General features: G+C 36.9%; 1 protein-coding gene across 9 annotated transcripts in view; it reads right to left on the reverse strand.

The window, feature by feature from the left end:
• Positions 1-16549, reverse strand: part of SNAP91 (synaptosome associated protein 91) — a 71821-nt gene that overhangs the window by 42786 nt on the left and 12486 nt on the right. For all 9 annotated transcript variants that reach the window (XM_084513843.1, XM_084513848.1, XM_084513844.1 and 6 more), the window contains exons 3-8: positions 7740-7882; positions 6639-6714; positions 5203-5305; positions 3040-3133; positions 1656-1767; positions 88-194 (exon numbers count right to left, since the gene is read on the reverse strand). In XM_084513843.1, coding sequence (XP_084369969.1) covers positions 88-194; positions 1656-1767; positions 3040-3133; positions 5203-5305; positions 6639-6714; positions 7740-7882 — 635 coding nt within the window. The remainder of the gene's footprint in view (positions 1-87; positions 195-1655; positions 1768-3039; positions 3134-5202; positions 5306-6638; positions 6715-7739; positions 7883-16549) is intronic.

Consider the following 16549-nt stretch of genomic DNA (forward strand, 5'->3'; position numbering starts at 1 on the left):
AACAAGTACAATTAATATTTTATATTGATGCTAAAATATTCACGAAATACTAAAGTGCCAGACTCCAGAAGACTGGAAGTCACTTACCTCTGCAACTTTAAGAAACTCTGATACTCTGGTCATTCGAGTAAGAAATCGTTTGTAGATTTCAAGAGCATCTTTACATTGTCCCTTTTTCATTTCAAAAAATTTCTCTAGAGAAATAATTTGGCAAATTTCAGTTAAGGTATCTTACATTAGGTCTGTATTCATCAGCAACTCTAGTTTTCAGGAAAACCATATTTCAAGAATATTGCACTTCATTAACATTTCTCTACCTGGACACCAATCTAGTGGCGTTCCTAGTCCTTAGTAGAACTCAGAAGTTGGACCTGCTGGGAAGCCTAAGAATTATATAGACTGGAAAACTGCACCTCAAGCAGCCACAACATTGTGTGAGATGTAAACCAGGTTTTTAAAGACAAATAATGAACATACAAAGTAGCTACCAACCTTAAAATTAAAAGTATTTAAAGATACTTAAACATATATTAATATATTTCCTCTCCCAAGCTGTCTTCATTCCACCATAGAACAGTACATGTTCCTACTCAAGTAATTCCCTTAAGTTGGTTAGTGTCTGTTAACAAGCACAACTGCCACATATTTCAACCTGAACTCACACTTTAAGTAGCAGTAGACACTGAAATCTCAATTCAATCGTTATGCCCAACACATTTGTATCTGCTCCATCAGCTTTCCATGCCTATAGTTTCAATCAAAATACCTGGGACTTACTTTTATGATGTATCATTATGAAATAACATTACAACAAGGATACAAGACCAGCATTTGAGCTTCATCTGTTTGCTTTTTCAGTCTTTGCAACTTCTTATTTTCCTCCTTTTCTAGTTTCAGCCAGACTTTTAGGACAGTCATGACGGCCAAGTAATCTGAGTTTCTATCTTTATAGACCAGCTGAAGTGCTCAAAGGTTTTAATAGTTGAACCTTATTTTCTACAAGGTCAGTTCTATTTTCTATAGTATAAGGCAGCTCCTGGTTTGGGGATTCATAACAAAGCCACCTGCGGAGATTGCTTAAGGTGTGTTATGTTATTGATCACACCTAGTTTTCTGAGCTTCAGAACATGCTTGCAGCCTTGCACAAACATTGCAGGTTGGCTGTAAGGAAGTTTCTGGGATAAGACCCAGCTTTGGCCATCAGAATCTTATTCAGGAACATATTACTTCATATAAGGCATATAGCATATTTACATAGCATATTTAACAGAAAGATGAATCTGGACATTTTTAAAGAAATCAAACAGCAATAGCTGCTTTGCTAAACTTGTTGGACATATTACGCAGGTTCACACAGCACTGTATGTTTCTTTAAGCATAGTGCTTAGTGATCAGTATCTTTAAACCATAAAATTTTAAGAACATATGGAAATCCAGCCTCAGATGAACACTAATGTATGAGGTTAAGGCTTAAAGTCTTGTCTCACTTCTCACTTCAGAATAGAATAGTCAAAAACAATGTATTGTCTATACGAAAGTTACACATACACACACCACAAAGAAGAAAAAAAAAAAAAAGGAAAAAAGTGAAGCAGATCTAAAACTCCTTTTTCACTTGCTCGTGGTATGTGAAATATAGACACTGGTTTACTTACCTAATAAGTTAATAACCCCATCATTGTAGCAAGCAAAAAGTTTGATAAGATCTTTAAACAGAAGCATGAATGCAGCATTTATGACACCATTTGTCAGTTCATTTGGATGAACCTACAAATAAAATACCAATTAGTTACAACAAATTTATCGAATGCAATCAGCATCTTTACTTTATACCAGCTACCTGGTGCTGTTATTGATGGAATCAAGTACTGAATACAAATTTTCACACATGCACGCACACACACACACACACACACAATAAACAAAGTCTTTTTCTGTTTCAGTTAGGAGATGACAGTTTGCTTTTTTATTTCCAACTACTCCAGAACAAACCACTACAGCAGAAGAGTATCCCCAACAACAGTAAATGTCTTAGTCTTGATTTCTTCACAAAGAGGTGGAAAGCAAGGACACTTAACAAAGCTTTAATAAAGCTGGACAAAAGGAGTGAGTTCATAGCATTGTTTAAAAAAAGCCTCAGTGGCCTAGTAGGTAATACTGTTAGGTTAATGAAGTGAAGACTCTTCCAGTTCTCAGGTTAACTTGGGCAGAAAATTGCTTGTTTATTAAAAGATCTCTTTTGTTAAAAAGAAGGAAAAGTAGAGGGAAAAAAGGCTTCCAAGACAATTATCACAATTCCTAAGTCATTTAAGTAACAAAAACACATTAGTCAAACCATGTGCTACTAAAGGCTTTCCCCTGAAAGCTGTAGTGGGCCCTGTCTTCCATCTAGGAATGAGTCCTTCCACCCATCAAGAACAGAAAAAATTCAAGACTGATTCTTCAAAGATGTCTTTGCAATATTACTCTGTACTTCCAACTGATCCAAATGATTTTTATCCTTAAAGCAGATAAATAATACCACCAACATTAATAACATTATAGATAAATTGAAGACACGTTGCTATGAATAGACTAGATTAAAGTTTAGTCAATTCACATAGAGCTGAAAACGAGGTGAAAGTTTTAAGGAAGCAAAACAATACTTGAGGAGTTTAAAGGGCCTCCCCTTAAAAAGAAGCTGGTTACCAAAAGACAGAAAAAAAAAAAAAAAAAAGATTCTTAAATCTCATTTTGTTCCACTTTTTCCTCTCATCGATGGAAAACATGCATCACTCCATGCTCTGAGTCAACCTTCCTCAACAGCCCTCATTTCCCATTCTGTTACCCTACAAGAAAATCCACATTTGCGCATTTCATACATACAGAAAAGTGCCATCTTTTACCGCACCATACCTCAGTGAGACACCAAAAAATGAAAGTTTTTCCAAATAATGGGAAGATCTGTAAAATATTACCTATAAGGTGAAATATGTTATTTACAGTGCAGCATTTTAAATCACTGCTTAGTGTTAATGCTGGGTCAGCTTCAATACATACATCAAATTCAAGTAGTGCATCAATTTGTTCCTGTAGTATTGGCATACTCTTCAGTAGCTTTTCAGGAGCCATTGTCCTCATTACCCCATCAGCTCTGCAAGAGGGAATACAGATCAGAAGCCATGGCATTCTCTCTCTCTCTCTCCCCCCAAACTGATTTACTATCTAAATTTAAGCTTAACCCATTTCAAATTGTTGGAGTACTGCCTGATTCTCCTGCCTCCCTCAATATCACAAGAGCTGGCATGGAAAGCACTTCATCCAGCCACCACCCCTGACAGCAGGTGAAGAAGAGTTTTTATGTCAGTGATGAATGCAAGAGATTGATCTTTTTGTGGAAAGAAGACAGAGAGTTTGAATGACTTGACAAGAAATACTATTGCAGAAGGGCTTAGAGTCTTTGTACATTAACTTTTTTATGAATAACTAATGACAACTCATTGCTGAGAGTGTTTTTTAATGACATGTCTATGGTCACTGAAGACAAAAAAAAAAAAAAATAAAAGACAACTCTATAGATTGTGGGTGGTTTCCTTTTTTTTTCCATAAAGTGCCACAATACATGCATGTCAATACCTTAAATCAGGGCAGCCTTTGCTAAGAGCTTCTTACCATAGGACACTTTCCTCTCTGTTCTTGGGTACTGATTAATTCCATTATTTCTTCATAATGCTATCACTGACTTTGAACTGCCTTAACAGTCCTGACCTTTATTCCAATGGGATCATCTAGTAGTTATGGACATGTAGCGTTTCTTATTTGCAGCCCACAGTAGTTTTCATGCATAACCATTTTTCTCTCTGAATATCACAAACCCACTCAACAGCCATCATATATTGACCCATTCTGGCCACTGACAGGTATGGTATCTCCTATTCAGGTAGGCATACCACCGTTTACACTTATTTTATGCTATACTCTTAGGCACTTTATTTTGAGAATCAGAAATAATGTGTACAGAAGGGCTTTGCAGCAACACATAGCAAGGCAGAAATTGAAGGAAGCCCAGCAACCCAAACTTACATTTATATAACTTAAAGTGTTTGAAGGCACCATGTGACAAAGGGAACTTAAGATGTAGGACAACTGTGCTCTGCTGGATCAAAGCCTTCCTGGAATATCAATCCATCTAGCTACTAACTTTATGTCAAAAACTTATAAGTGATTCATATTCCAGACGGAATCAAAGGATTACTCTGATTCCTGTTACTGGAATAGCATCCAGCTACACTACAAAACTGTTACAGTAGGCCCTACATTGTCTAGCAGTTTGAGATAGCCTGAGATGAAAACCTAGAATTGATGTCTGTGTTAGCAGAATACAAAGCAGAATACAAAGCTGCAGAATATACCAAAATTCCCAGAACGATCTCATATGTAACTCATCATTAGAAAGGACAACTTTAACATGCAGTCACTATATAGCAACTATACCTTCAGTGGGTGTTAAGCCACTTACAGTATAGTTAATGCTTCAACAGATAATCAGTTGAAGTCAGTATAGTTATACTATCGTTATAGTACAGTCGATACTACAGTATAGTTAATGCTTCAAGAGATAATCTAGTGCTATGGAAGACCCAGTTAAGAGACCAAAAAATGTTCTGAGAAATACCAAGATGCTATTATGAGCATAGTTAAATTTTTTTTTTTTTTTTAAACACAACCTTTGTGGCAAACAAAAACACAAGTTTACAGCTTTGTTCTGTTCAGTTTATAACTGTTTGCTAAGTTGCCTCCTAAGAACTTCAGGTGTTCACTTGATTTTCCCTCATAATTTGACATCTTTGTTATGGACAGTGTCTGGAGTAATGAAACATCCTAAATATAGATTAAGAGCATTTCCTTCCACAAATTCTAAAACACAGCTTCCTTGCAGCACAATTCATTAAGAGTCAGATTTAATACCTAGAACTAAAAGCTCCCGTTCTTCAAGGCACCTTAAATTAGTCTTCAATATTTGGCTTAGTACCCACAGTCTTTCCTCTTCATCTTGTGTAATTTTAACCAATTATAAATACCTAAGAAATCCAACTGTTTTGGTGTTTCATTGTGGCTAATAAAAGAATTGTCATTAAGAAAATAAAATTAAGAATAATGCCATAAATAGTTTTTTTATGGGTCTGGCAACCCAATCAGTCTACATCTCTAAACTTTGCTTACCCTTTCTTCACTCTTGCAAAATCAAATGCCATTTGTCTGTAGGAAAATGCTTTTTCATTCAAGTATCTGCTATATCGCCTTATAAAGGTGGACATGTCATAACCTGAAAAAACAAACAAACAAACAAACAAACAAAAAAAAAAAAACAGGTACATGTTTTACATTTAATTTGTATGCTTGTTTGGAGGTTCTTTAGTAAACAGTAACATACAGTCAGCATACCCTACAATATACAACTCCACATACAGAACTGGCATCAGAAGACATCTTTCTGCCTCTGAAAAAAATACGGCAGTGCAGCATTGAATCAATCTACTACTGCTCTTTACTACCAACAGTTGTATCCAATGCACCAATGGCAGGATTCCTGTGGAAACCTACTAGTGGCTCCTACAGAGTTACATGGTAACGTGGATTGGTGGTGAAATTAGTTACCCCTCTCTGTAAACATGAAAAATGCCAATTTAACAGAAAGAATATACTTAACTGTTATATGGCTTCTATGATTGATTTCAAATTACAACTGCCATTTTTCTACATACATCAGTCCCGCAAGTTCTTACATGGACCCTCAAAATTCCCCCAACTAGATTTACTAGAAGAAAGAAATTATGTCAGCATTCACAAATATTGGTGAAGTTGTTACACCAGAGATATTCAAGGCAAGCAGCCTCGAACTTCAGTAGTCTTTAAGTCTATAAAATTTCTGAACAGTTAGAATTACACTCTGTTTTTTTCATTCAGTGTTGCTTCTTCTAAGTTACTGAAATGTATGCAGAATGCAACTGATTATCCTCTTTGTTATGGGTCCTTTTTTGCTACCTTCCTTAAAATCCACGTCCCTCAACTTAGTCATCAACTGTATTTTTACTTAATATCTCTCTATGCTAAGCATTACTGCCAACTCAGGCTTATTACTACCATCTTCTGATGATTCATTATCTATGACACTGATCTGTTATCTACAAAACTAATGTAAGTTTAGAGAGATCAGCAAAGTACACAAAAGCATGCATGGAACAGAATTCACATTTGCCAAATACCAGTATTTTTGAACATGCAAATCATGTTTTGCTTGGAGAAACAGAGGTTTAATATTATGGGGGATTTCTTCCTGCCCTGTGTAACTATTTCTAAAAGACACTTAAGTCTTTTCGGTTTCACATGCCTCCAACAAGAGATGAAGTAACATGGCATTACTTTATTTTGCCCACTAGAAGATTTCACTAATACACCTTTCATTTTGCAGGAACTGAGAAACATTGTTGTGAAAGTATCCAGGAGTTCCCATTTCACTTGAGATCCTGTATTAAGTAGTTATAAAAATGTGCTACTGAATCATTTTTATATTATTAACTTCTTATGAATGGAGAAGCAAATTAACAATAGTATCTTATTTAGGATCTTACTAAGGTAATAGGCATGAGTAGGCTTACCATGAGATCCACTTTTGTCCAGAAAATTGCTGAGGTTGAACAATGTGTTTCTAGATGCCAGATACTGAATGAATCTCTGCAACACAAAGTTATTTCTTATCACAGGCTATATCTGAAGATTTTGTACCTCCTAGCATGAAGACTACTTGTCTAGCTCCAGTATACACACATGAAAACCCAGATTTTTTTCACAGCCTACTATACTTTCCTCAAAACCTTTTTCATCCATTCAGATTAATTATGTTTAGCCTAAATCTCTTCTAAATATCTTAATGCACACATAAAAACAAATTCTGTACAAAATATTGATCAGAATGAAGGAGCAGTAAGACCAGCTAATTCTCAGAGATTTGAGAAAGCATAAGATTTATTTGCTTGCAAAGCAGCATATTCAGGCGAGTCCCAGACTTATTGATCCACCAGGCTTAGGCCCTCAGCTTGGCAGAAACCGATTTTAATAACTAGTAGGCCCCACATTGAATACCAGGACTAACAGACTGAAATGATCATTGAACACAAATCAGAGTGTTGGCTCAAAGTTGGAACATAAAAACAGGATGGGAAAAAGCTTACGCTGCAGCAAATGTTTTATATATTGCTAGGGAGGAAATGTTTTACGGTCATACTAGAGCACTGTGGTGGTATCATCAAACAACAATTTTGACTCTCTAGCTTAATGTCTTCAAAGCCACAAAACGCCATTAATATCATAACCAGTCACCATGCACATTCAATGTACAGAGTGAGATGGGCCATCAAGGATGCTAAAACTCTCAGAGCTTCTCTTTAGATTTTATTCATCACTGACAGAAGTCTCAGGTACTCTTTAATGCTGCATCACCCTTTCTTCAGATAGTCCACAAATTCTGTGACCATATTGAAAGAGGCTGCTGCTTGCTCTTAACAGTATATGTAATATAAAAAAAGATACAGATAATCAGCGGCTGTTTTACAAACAAAGTAAGTTTGGAAGTTTGTTTCTCATAAATAATAATTCTTGCTCTTTTTTTTTTTTTTTTTTTTTTTTTTTTTTTTCTCTCAGGTCCTTACTGGTTCAGAGAGATGCCTTTGCACTACAAACATTTTCAGCTTTATGCTTACCTCATTGCCATGAACCATTAGATGATGTGTGGTAACTAAGGCTTTGAATACAACCACCCAGCTACTATTTGTTGCTCGCTCAAAAAGCGTATCAGCCATCTGAGGAATATTCACATTTGTTTCATTAGTTGCTTGGATCAAGTCTGTAGGAGAGACAAAAGGAAGGTTTTAGGTGCTACAAATATGACAAAAAAGTCTGCAGCATGCCCAGCATCTCAGCCTACAAGGCTACAGGTCATAGTTGTGATGAATAGCAAGTTCAGCACTTAAGCTCTACATTTAAAATATATATTATATACATCTCTGAAGTTATAGCAGTACATGCTGACAAAAACACTGATCTCTCCTACCCAAAAATACTAGCTTTCCAACAATTCTTTCCTGAGCTATGCCCTAACCCTTCTCCATCTTCAGCCCAGGTGACTGTAGAGTACGCGATGCCATGTGACTACTGCTTGCAGATTTTCAAGTTAATTGTGACAGTTCATTGTCTCTGGATTAGATTAATAAGTATTATCAAATTCTTCACTTACAGACAGTACAGCAAGCTCACTAAACCCAGACCCATTAGGAAAAAGATGTATCACCAGAAACTGAAACTCTAGCCATCTCAGAGGTTAGAGTTTCATCAACATGCTACAGCACACCTCCTAGAGTCTTTACAGAACTAGAGAGCAGAAGAGTGCATTCAGGAGTGCATTAATACCTCTTCAACTTTAGGAAAGGAAGGAAGGATAGACATTAGCTTCTACTGAAGCATGAGTCCTGAAATTAAGATAAATACTTTAACAATAGTAGTAGAGCCACTATCCCACCTCTACTGAAAGGACCTTTAATTTACTACACCTATTACATACAGATACTTGATAGGTATCTGGCAATGACTTCCTACAAACTATTACCTAGATTTTGTGATGAAGTTGGAAACTGCATACCACAACTGCATGACTAAAACCTTTGTGATACCATACACAGCCCTGACTTCATGCAACACAAACGGCACAAAACAAAGACCTAATTGTAGAGCTGAAACTTAACCTTTGAAGACCTAAGTAAAAGAAGTTAAAAATTAAAAAGTTTGACTCCTAGACTAATCCGTATCTCTGTTACTAATGAAAATGGTCATCTTTTGATTTTCCTGAGTAACCACTGTTAATAATCTCCCACATATTTCTCCCTCCCCTGCACCCGACTAGAAACGTTCATTTCACTATTCAAGTAATTCAGTAACAACAGATACCCTAAAGGTAGGCGTGCTATTCTGTGACTGATCCTTGTACACCTAAACTATGTGCACTTGATGCAAACACTATAGTAGTTCAGTTCACCAGGTCAGCAGGGTTTCCACTTGCTTTCCCTCCCGAGCACAACCTTATATAACAGAGGACATTAATGCTGCTAAGAGCAGAACGCCAAGGTTCAGGCTGCTGTGAAACTACCAAAACTGCTTCTGCAGGGCAAGAAAAGTCCAGAGGACACTTCAGCCAAAACAGACTGAGTTGTGTCAGCTATTAAGAACCACCTTTTGTGATCCAATACCCACCCTGCAGTACTAGAAACATTCAGAAGTTTAGTAATTCTTCTTGAAGCTTTGGCAAATGATTTTTTTTTTAACTTCTGTTAAACAGACTCCTTTAGATAGTAGAAACTTATAGCTCAGTCAGAAGCCTAGGAAAACCATAGTACTTGTGTTTAAAATTGTCTTTTTGAATGGGCATAAAAGTTGCAAGTTGTCTTCAGTTTCCTGCTGTCAGTGGAATGACCTGTTTAGAGCTACAGAGAAACCAAGTTTAATTTTTAAGTGTTTCCTTTTATTTTTTTTTTGGTGTTTTTTGTTTGTTTGGAACACCTTCTGAAATGCGTGGTTAACTTCTGTAGTCTCAGCAATACTACCCTTGAAGGAAGCTGTTCTGCAGACTAAGTATTGCAGTAGTAAAGTCATACTATTGAATGACAGCAATTCAAGCTCACAGAGTTCTAACGATTCTCCTTGATCTTGCTGTAAAAACAGGAAAATCTTTTATTCTGCAATGCTGATTAATGAATTATAGAAGATTTCCATCAGTAAAAGCCTTGATATAAACCAAAAGCAGCTTGCTAGCTCTTTACCACTTTCAGAGGTTTTGATTCAGAAAATAGCTTTTGCCCTTAGCGTAAGGGAAAAATGCATCAAATTTGCAAGCTCTCAGTCTTAAGTTGCAGTACATAGCTCACTACAGAAAAGAGGTGGTATAAGTTGTATATTCTGTCTGTGGGTGTTAGATAATGAAACCTAAGAGCAGTCAACCCACAGTAATGCTGGCATGGCAGGCTGGAAAGCACGATTCATATACACTGCTGCAGCACTGCTTATAAAAACACTCAGTCATTTCTGATCCACTCTGAATCGCTGGAGGGTATGGCATCTGAGTCTGCAGCTCAAAATGTTTTAGGACATGAGTAATTATAGTATGCCGAGGAGGGAGGTATGATTAAATTTAAGTGTACTACTTTCAGTGAGCAAACGAAAAAAGAAATAAACCACACATGAAGATTTTACTTGTCATCTAAAGTGTGTGTGGGGGGGAATAAATAAATGAGTAAGTTAGCTAGTTAATTCTGTTCAGTCACCATGCAGAGTTAAGGAATTCAAGTTTCCGAGTTTTCTTTCTACAACACTGCAAAGCTTCTCTTAATTAGCAATTGTCAGTATCCGGAGCTACTGACAAGCATAGCTAAACTTACTGAATTCTGAGCAGAGTTTGTATGGTGGCTAAATGGAATTTTAAGATAAGGGTCAGCAAAATTTATTTGTTTTCAATGTGACAATGAAGAATAGATATGAGGAAAAAGAAAAAAATCTAGAAACTACATTTTCATTAGATATGCTTATTCAGACATTTACTGTCAGCACACAATCTTAGTTTTCAAAAGCGGAAATGAATTCAGAGTCTTCTAAGCAAGTCACAGGTGGCCTTGTTAATATGAAAGAGGTAATACTAAAAATTAGTGGATGAAGAACAGCCCATTGGCAGCCCTATTAAACAGTCTCACAAGGTTAATTCTGGTTGGGATACACAGGAATAGCATGAACAAGGATTAAAGGAAACTTCCTCATGAACTTTCTAATACCACAAATATCCATATCTGACAGCTAATAACTAAACCCAGAAACTGAGTTTGGATACAAGTTACAGACAGAGTAAGAGTCTGGGAATTCTACAGCAATAGCAGCAAGTGTTTTCAGTGCTACTTTCAAACAAGTGTAGTTGTTGGAAAGTAAAGACCTACACCCTTCCCTTGAATTAATTCGTTTACTGCAGGAATATGTTTTGCCAAATTTTTGGTACAAATTGCCAAATCATGGCACATGACTTCTGCTTCTTCTTTTCACATCTTGCTATTTTGAATACTCAGTCTAGAGATCCTTGTTTAAATTATATGTATAATTTAGACTTTCAGCTGAAAAACTGATGTGTAACAAAAATAAAAAAAAAAAAAAAAAAGATGTCAATTCTTTGACATTAACTTAAATCTAAACACCAGCCTTTAAACTCCTTGACTAGCCAACTTTTTAACCCTGTCTTGAGATCTGCAATTTAATCAGGGAAGAGAAGCAAGATTAGAGTATGATCAACACCTTCATTAATACCACGACTATTCTTCCAACTTGAGGAAGATAGGGAGAGTTCACTGACAAAGATGGAAGTTAAGACAAGTTAGCTCCTCATGACCTGTGAAAGATGTGACTAATTTTGGTGTTTGTTAAATGTCTGGGGAAAAAAAAAAAAAAAAGAGAGAGAGAGAGAATAACAAAAAGACTCACTGTATTCAGAATTTCAGACTTCAATCTCATTAAAAACTGCTTCCTGATTTTAATGCCTTTGCTTTGTTTTGTTGTTGTTTTTGGAATGACGAAGAATCTACAATACCTTAAAAAAACCTTCCTCATTCCTTTACATTTTCAGATTGCATTCTTAATCTTCAATTTTAATTTAATTTTATTTTTTTTTAACTTTCAATAATAGGCAGACTTGAGATTTCCAGTGCTAAGTAAATTATTCAGAATTTACATTCCAGTATATAGTGAAACAGAACTGTAGCACAAGAACACTGTTCAGGGGGATGTTGGTGCCAGCATAGCAAGAGCTACCAATTCCAGGTTGAATGAACTTGCAAGCTGCCTCTACATCTGAGCTGTGTCCCACATTCAGTTCCTAAATTTTGTTGAATCTCTCTGACAGTAACCCTACCCCTCTCCCCTTCAACCTTTCTTACCATTCCATTGAACACTACAATAGTTTTCCCAAGTGATTTTTTTTTTTTCTTATAAGAATTTAAACACATTGAGTATACAGAAAAGGAAATGAAGGATTGCTCAAAATCGGGGCTAGCAAATAATGGAAAGAAGTGGCTTAAAGAAAGAGTTTAAAAGCCTCAACAAAAAAGCTAAGTGGCCAAGTAACTGTAGAAGTACTCCCTTGCAAGACATTAAACTGTATCAGGAAGCTACTACACTGTTGTGTCAGCCAATGCAAGAGCTGAACTTCCAGGTCTACAGAAGGCTGGCCACAAAACAGCACCAAAAGCAGAACAAATTTATTGGCTTCTGTTTCTCCAGAAACTGCTCATGAGAACTTGAAATGATTTTAATATTGTTAGCTCCAACTATCAAGCAATCCCAAAAATGAGAGTCAGAAAGTTATCTCTGGGCATAGGGTTTAGCATCTATTACTCTTTTCAGCCCCAGCTTGCCCTATCTCCAAACATACATCATAATATGGCCCTATGAAGAACTGCAAATCATGCTATTTCCTCCTTCCTCTCCAGAAGTATGCCTCAAGAGTTAAGTGCATCTCACCTTCAGCCCAGCACGCCTACCCATTATTGAAGTCCATCAGCTTCCAGAGATTGTCTATACTTTTTCGTGCCTATGCCAACTCTATATACTTCAATCTTCCACAAAGAATGTGTTCTCCAGATATTATAAAGACTTTCCCTGTAATACAGCTGTAGTCCATATGACTACAAATATCTCAGGAGCCTACTACCTCCTCTCTCCAGCCTTACCTCACAGACCTCCTTTCCTAGCATGCTAACAGCCAAATTCATCCTTTGCCAAGACAACTGTTATCCAAATTCTTTCTCTCTGCCTCCTCATAGGCATGCTCATACTACTCATAGTATTAAGAGTTTAGCACAAGAGAAACAGTTTTGTCTTCCCTATTTATCATATGAAGAGTCTGCAGAGAGACAGAGTAGATGATAGAGCATCAGAAAACTTCCTTCAGAGCTTCCTCCAATTATTTCTCAAATTAAGAGTTTAATTAGCCTTAGAATCATCTTCTTATCCTACTATTCCTTTTCAAATACAGAAGAGCACCACTTTCTATATCACAAAAACTTGATTTTGAAAACAAGGCTGAAAAATCTACTGCCCGTATACTTTGCTGCATCTTATTCCAAGGCACTTTCATACAGTCTGTACCTTTCCTTCCCCAGCATAACAAGGCTGTAAGTTATATGGGAAAAATCCACCCTAACTCATTAACAGCATTAAATCAGCTACATTGGACTTTTGTCCCTTTCAATTCTCAACGATATACATAGGGCTTTTCCTCCTGAGAGGTTCAGGTGCAATTCTCTTGGAAAGCGGAATTAAAAGCCAAATGTCAGGTAATTTTCTACCAGATCTGAAAGGGTGTAACCCTAAGTTGCTTAGCTACCTTACGTACTAAAAATGGGGAAAAGGTGTGATAAAACTGTGTTAAAAATTCTTGCAATAATCAACCTAATGTTCCATGAATTACAAATACTTCCTGTTTAAAAGAAAAATTTCCCGAGCTTATAGCAGCACTGACAGCAGAGGAATGTTTCACCTTTAATGTTTATATTTGAATTCCCTCCTTGAAATTAGTGCAACTGAAAGATGACATTCCGACCAGACCACACTGCAACAGCTTTGTCAAGTGACTTCACAGTGGGAATAGCCTTAATGATTAAGAATGGAATCTTTTCCCCTGTCCAAAGAAGTAAGAAGTTTACTCTTGAACCTCCCTTGTACAGAATTCACTTACTTTGAATACCAAAGAATTTGTCTCAGGCAAGAATGCAGATTCAGCAAAGAACGGGAAAGAGGAGAAATCTCTGCTTTTATGTTTCCTTCTTGCCTTCCAGAATTTCCATTTCAGTGCTTCCCTTCACACAAATCCTGTCCACAACTATTTCAAGAGATACGTGTCTTTAGTAGAAAAATACAAGTAATGAGCAATTTTCCTTGTGCCAACAAGAAATACCAAGTTATTCTGGAGCTGAAAGTACCACTGCTCTGTTTTACTGGTTTACTTCAAATAGCAGCTGAGCAACATATCGCCTTTGGATTTCTTGGACATCTCTAGGACATGTCTTGGACAACTCTCAACAGCTTAAGATATACAAAAATGCCACTTGTATTTGGTCGACACCAAGTGATAAGGTTAGTTCATAAAAGCAATTGCTTTGGCGAAATGCCATTCCCCATCCTATCTTAATACAACATCTCAGAGGAGGAAAAAAAATATGAACCAAAAAAAACAAACAAACAAACAAACAAAAAACACTAGTACTCTTAGAAGTAGAAAACCTTGTGTTAACCATTTTTTGCTAAGTAACTTTTTGCATTAAAAAAAATAACTTTTGTCCATCATGGCAAGTCTCATACCTCATTCTACAAGCCAGCTCCTTCATCTGTTCAGGCCTAGAAGCCTTTACTAAAACACGTATTTATTTACCACAGTCACAACCACAACACACATTCACAACCACAAGTTTAATGGGGATATATTTTTGCAAGATTATTTCTTAGAAGTATAGAAGCTAATAAGGCCTAGTACAGTTACTGCTGTAACTGAATACCAGAATTCCAGTTGTGAATATCCTTCCATGAGGGTGAACAACACCTAACATTACCTGTTGGCTATATCAATTTGTAACTCTTATTATTTGGTTGTTTACTGAACTATCAATAACCACCAGCTGCAGCTTTTATCCAGAACAGCACAGCTACACTGGAAAAGGAAGGATTCTGTGTTTGCCACAGCGGTATGGGGTCATTTACTGTAATCTCTGCCCTAGAGCATTTTCTAATTAGCCTTTACATGTTGTGCCGATCATATACTCCAACCATATCTGGCAGGAAAGTGGTAATCAATGGAGGCATGGTGCACAAGCTATTTGAGTTACCGTGCTGCCATCATTTTTATTCTGAGAAGAATAAACTCTGTTTAGTGCTTTCCACCCCCAAGAAGATCTACTTTCCTGAGAAAAAATTTCCTTTTAATAAACGTCCAGAAGCAAAATTTTCACTAGCCTATCAACCCTGCCCAGAACAGCAGTTTGTAATTCACTGCAAGTCTGAATTAGACTGAAAATATATTGGAAGCAGCCTGATGTTTTAGCTCCATTGCTTAGCTGTTACACACTGAATACATAGAAAAAAATGAGGGTGGGGATGAGAATGTGCAAGCAACTTCAGTGGTATGTTAATTAGCTACTGCCTGCCTGATAGAAACAGGTCAGCTGAGTAGGCAGCCCCAGTGGCTGACAGATCTAACTTCCAATAGACAAATAGGGTGCCACACTTTTGCAGCTGCTTCAGCACGATTCTTTTAAGAGTCCAGATATTTTGTCAGTGAACGTCACATGATATAACTTTCAGTATAGACAGCCTGAAAAATAACCCAAAACGACCAATGTGCCTGTGCTCCATTGAGCTGGCAAGCACCACATGCTGAGAATGGGCTGAAATTCTTAATTGTGAATGAAATGTGCACAGCTATGTAGACAGTCCCACTGAAAAAAATGTATACACCTACACGAAAAGAATACCAAGTGTAATGCAAACTTGTCCATGTAGTCAGTGCAACAGTATGACTTTATATTCTCCTTGAGGTGTATTGAAGCATAGCTGCATTAGCAAATACTTTATAACATGGATGTAAACATTTCGATCCATTTTGTCCCTTATCTGTAAGGCAACTAATAAACAGACAGTAAGAGTTCCTAAAAGCAGAAGGCTGCCTCAGATGTGAATGCTGCACCTTAAAACAGGTTTTACAAAGCTGACTGACATCCTTCGGGGTTAGAAGGGGCACCTTCTCTGTGCTAAAAGAACAAATACAACAGGATGAAACTAAACACACAATTCCTTGATGATCAATTTCTTACACTACACGAGTTAAACAAGAATGCTCGCCTTCTGCCAGACAGACAGGGGAGTTTAAGTCTCGGAAATGTTGAGAAACAAACTAGCAGCAGACTATACACTTCAACATGAACCTGCAGCCTTTCACATACTGCAGATATCTCAGTGTTGAAAAAAAAAATCTGCTAATAAACTCAATGAAATATCCACCTGAGAGCTGGAAGATGCAGTTAGGATTACTAACATTCAAAAGAAACTGACAATAGTAAGTTGCTATCTAACAGCTCAAAGCCACCACTGCATCTGGAAGATGCATTTACGACTGGCAGTGGAAATCTCATATCAAGCTACTGATGAGTGGGGAAGGTGGAACCTGTCAGGCAGGCTTAAATCCAGTCAGCAAAGCTTCGTGCAGAGTCACATCTCTAGACTGGAATACCAAGAAGTGTCAATTATACTCCTAAGCACATGACGGAGGTGAGTTTTGAAAGGTAACTTTTCATAATACTGCCTAAACGTTTTCCAGCCTCAGGGTAAACAGGAGGAAGTTCTTTAAGATCACCTACTGTAAACATTGTAACTTTTGCCTGTTAGTACTCTTGCCATTCACAAATAGCAGAACAATTCAACATTTGAATAAAGCTTAGCA

This window comes from Aythya ferina, assembly GCF_964211825.1.
Source record: "Aythya ferina genome assembly, chromosome: 3".
NCBI classification, from domain to species: domain Eukaryota; kingdom Metazoa; phylum Chordata; class Aves; order Anseriformes; family Anatidae; genus Aythya; species Aythya ferina.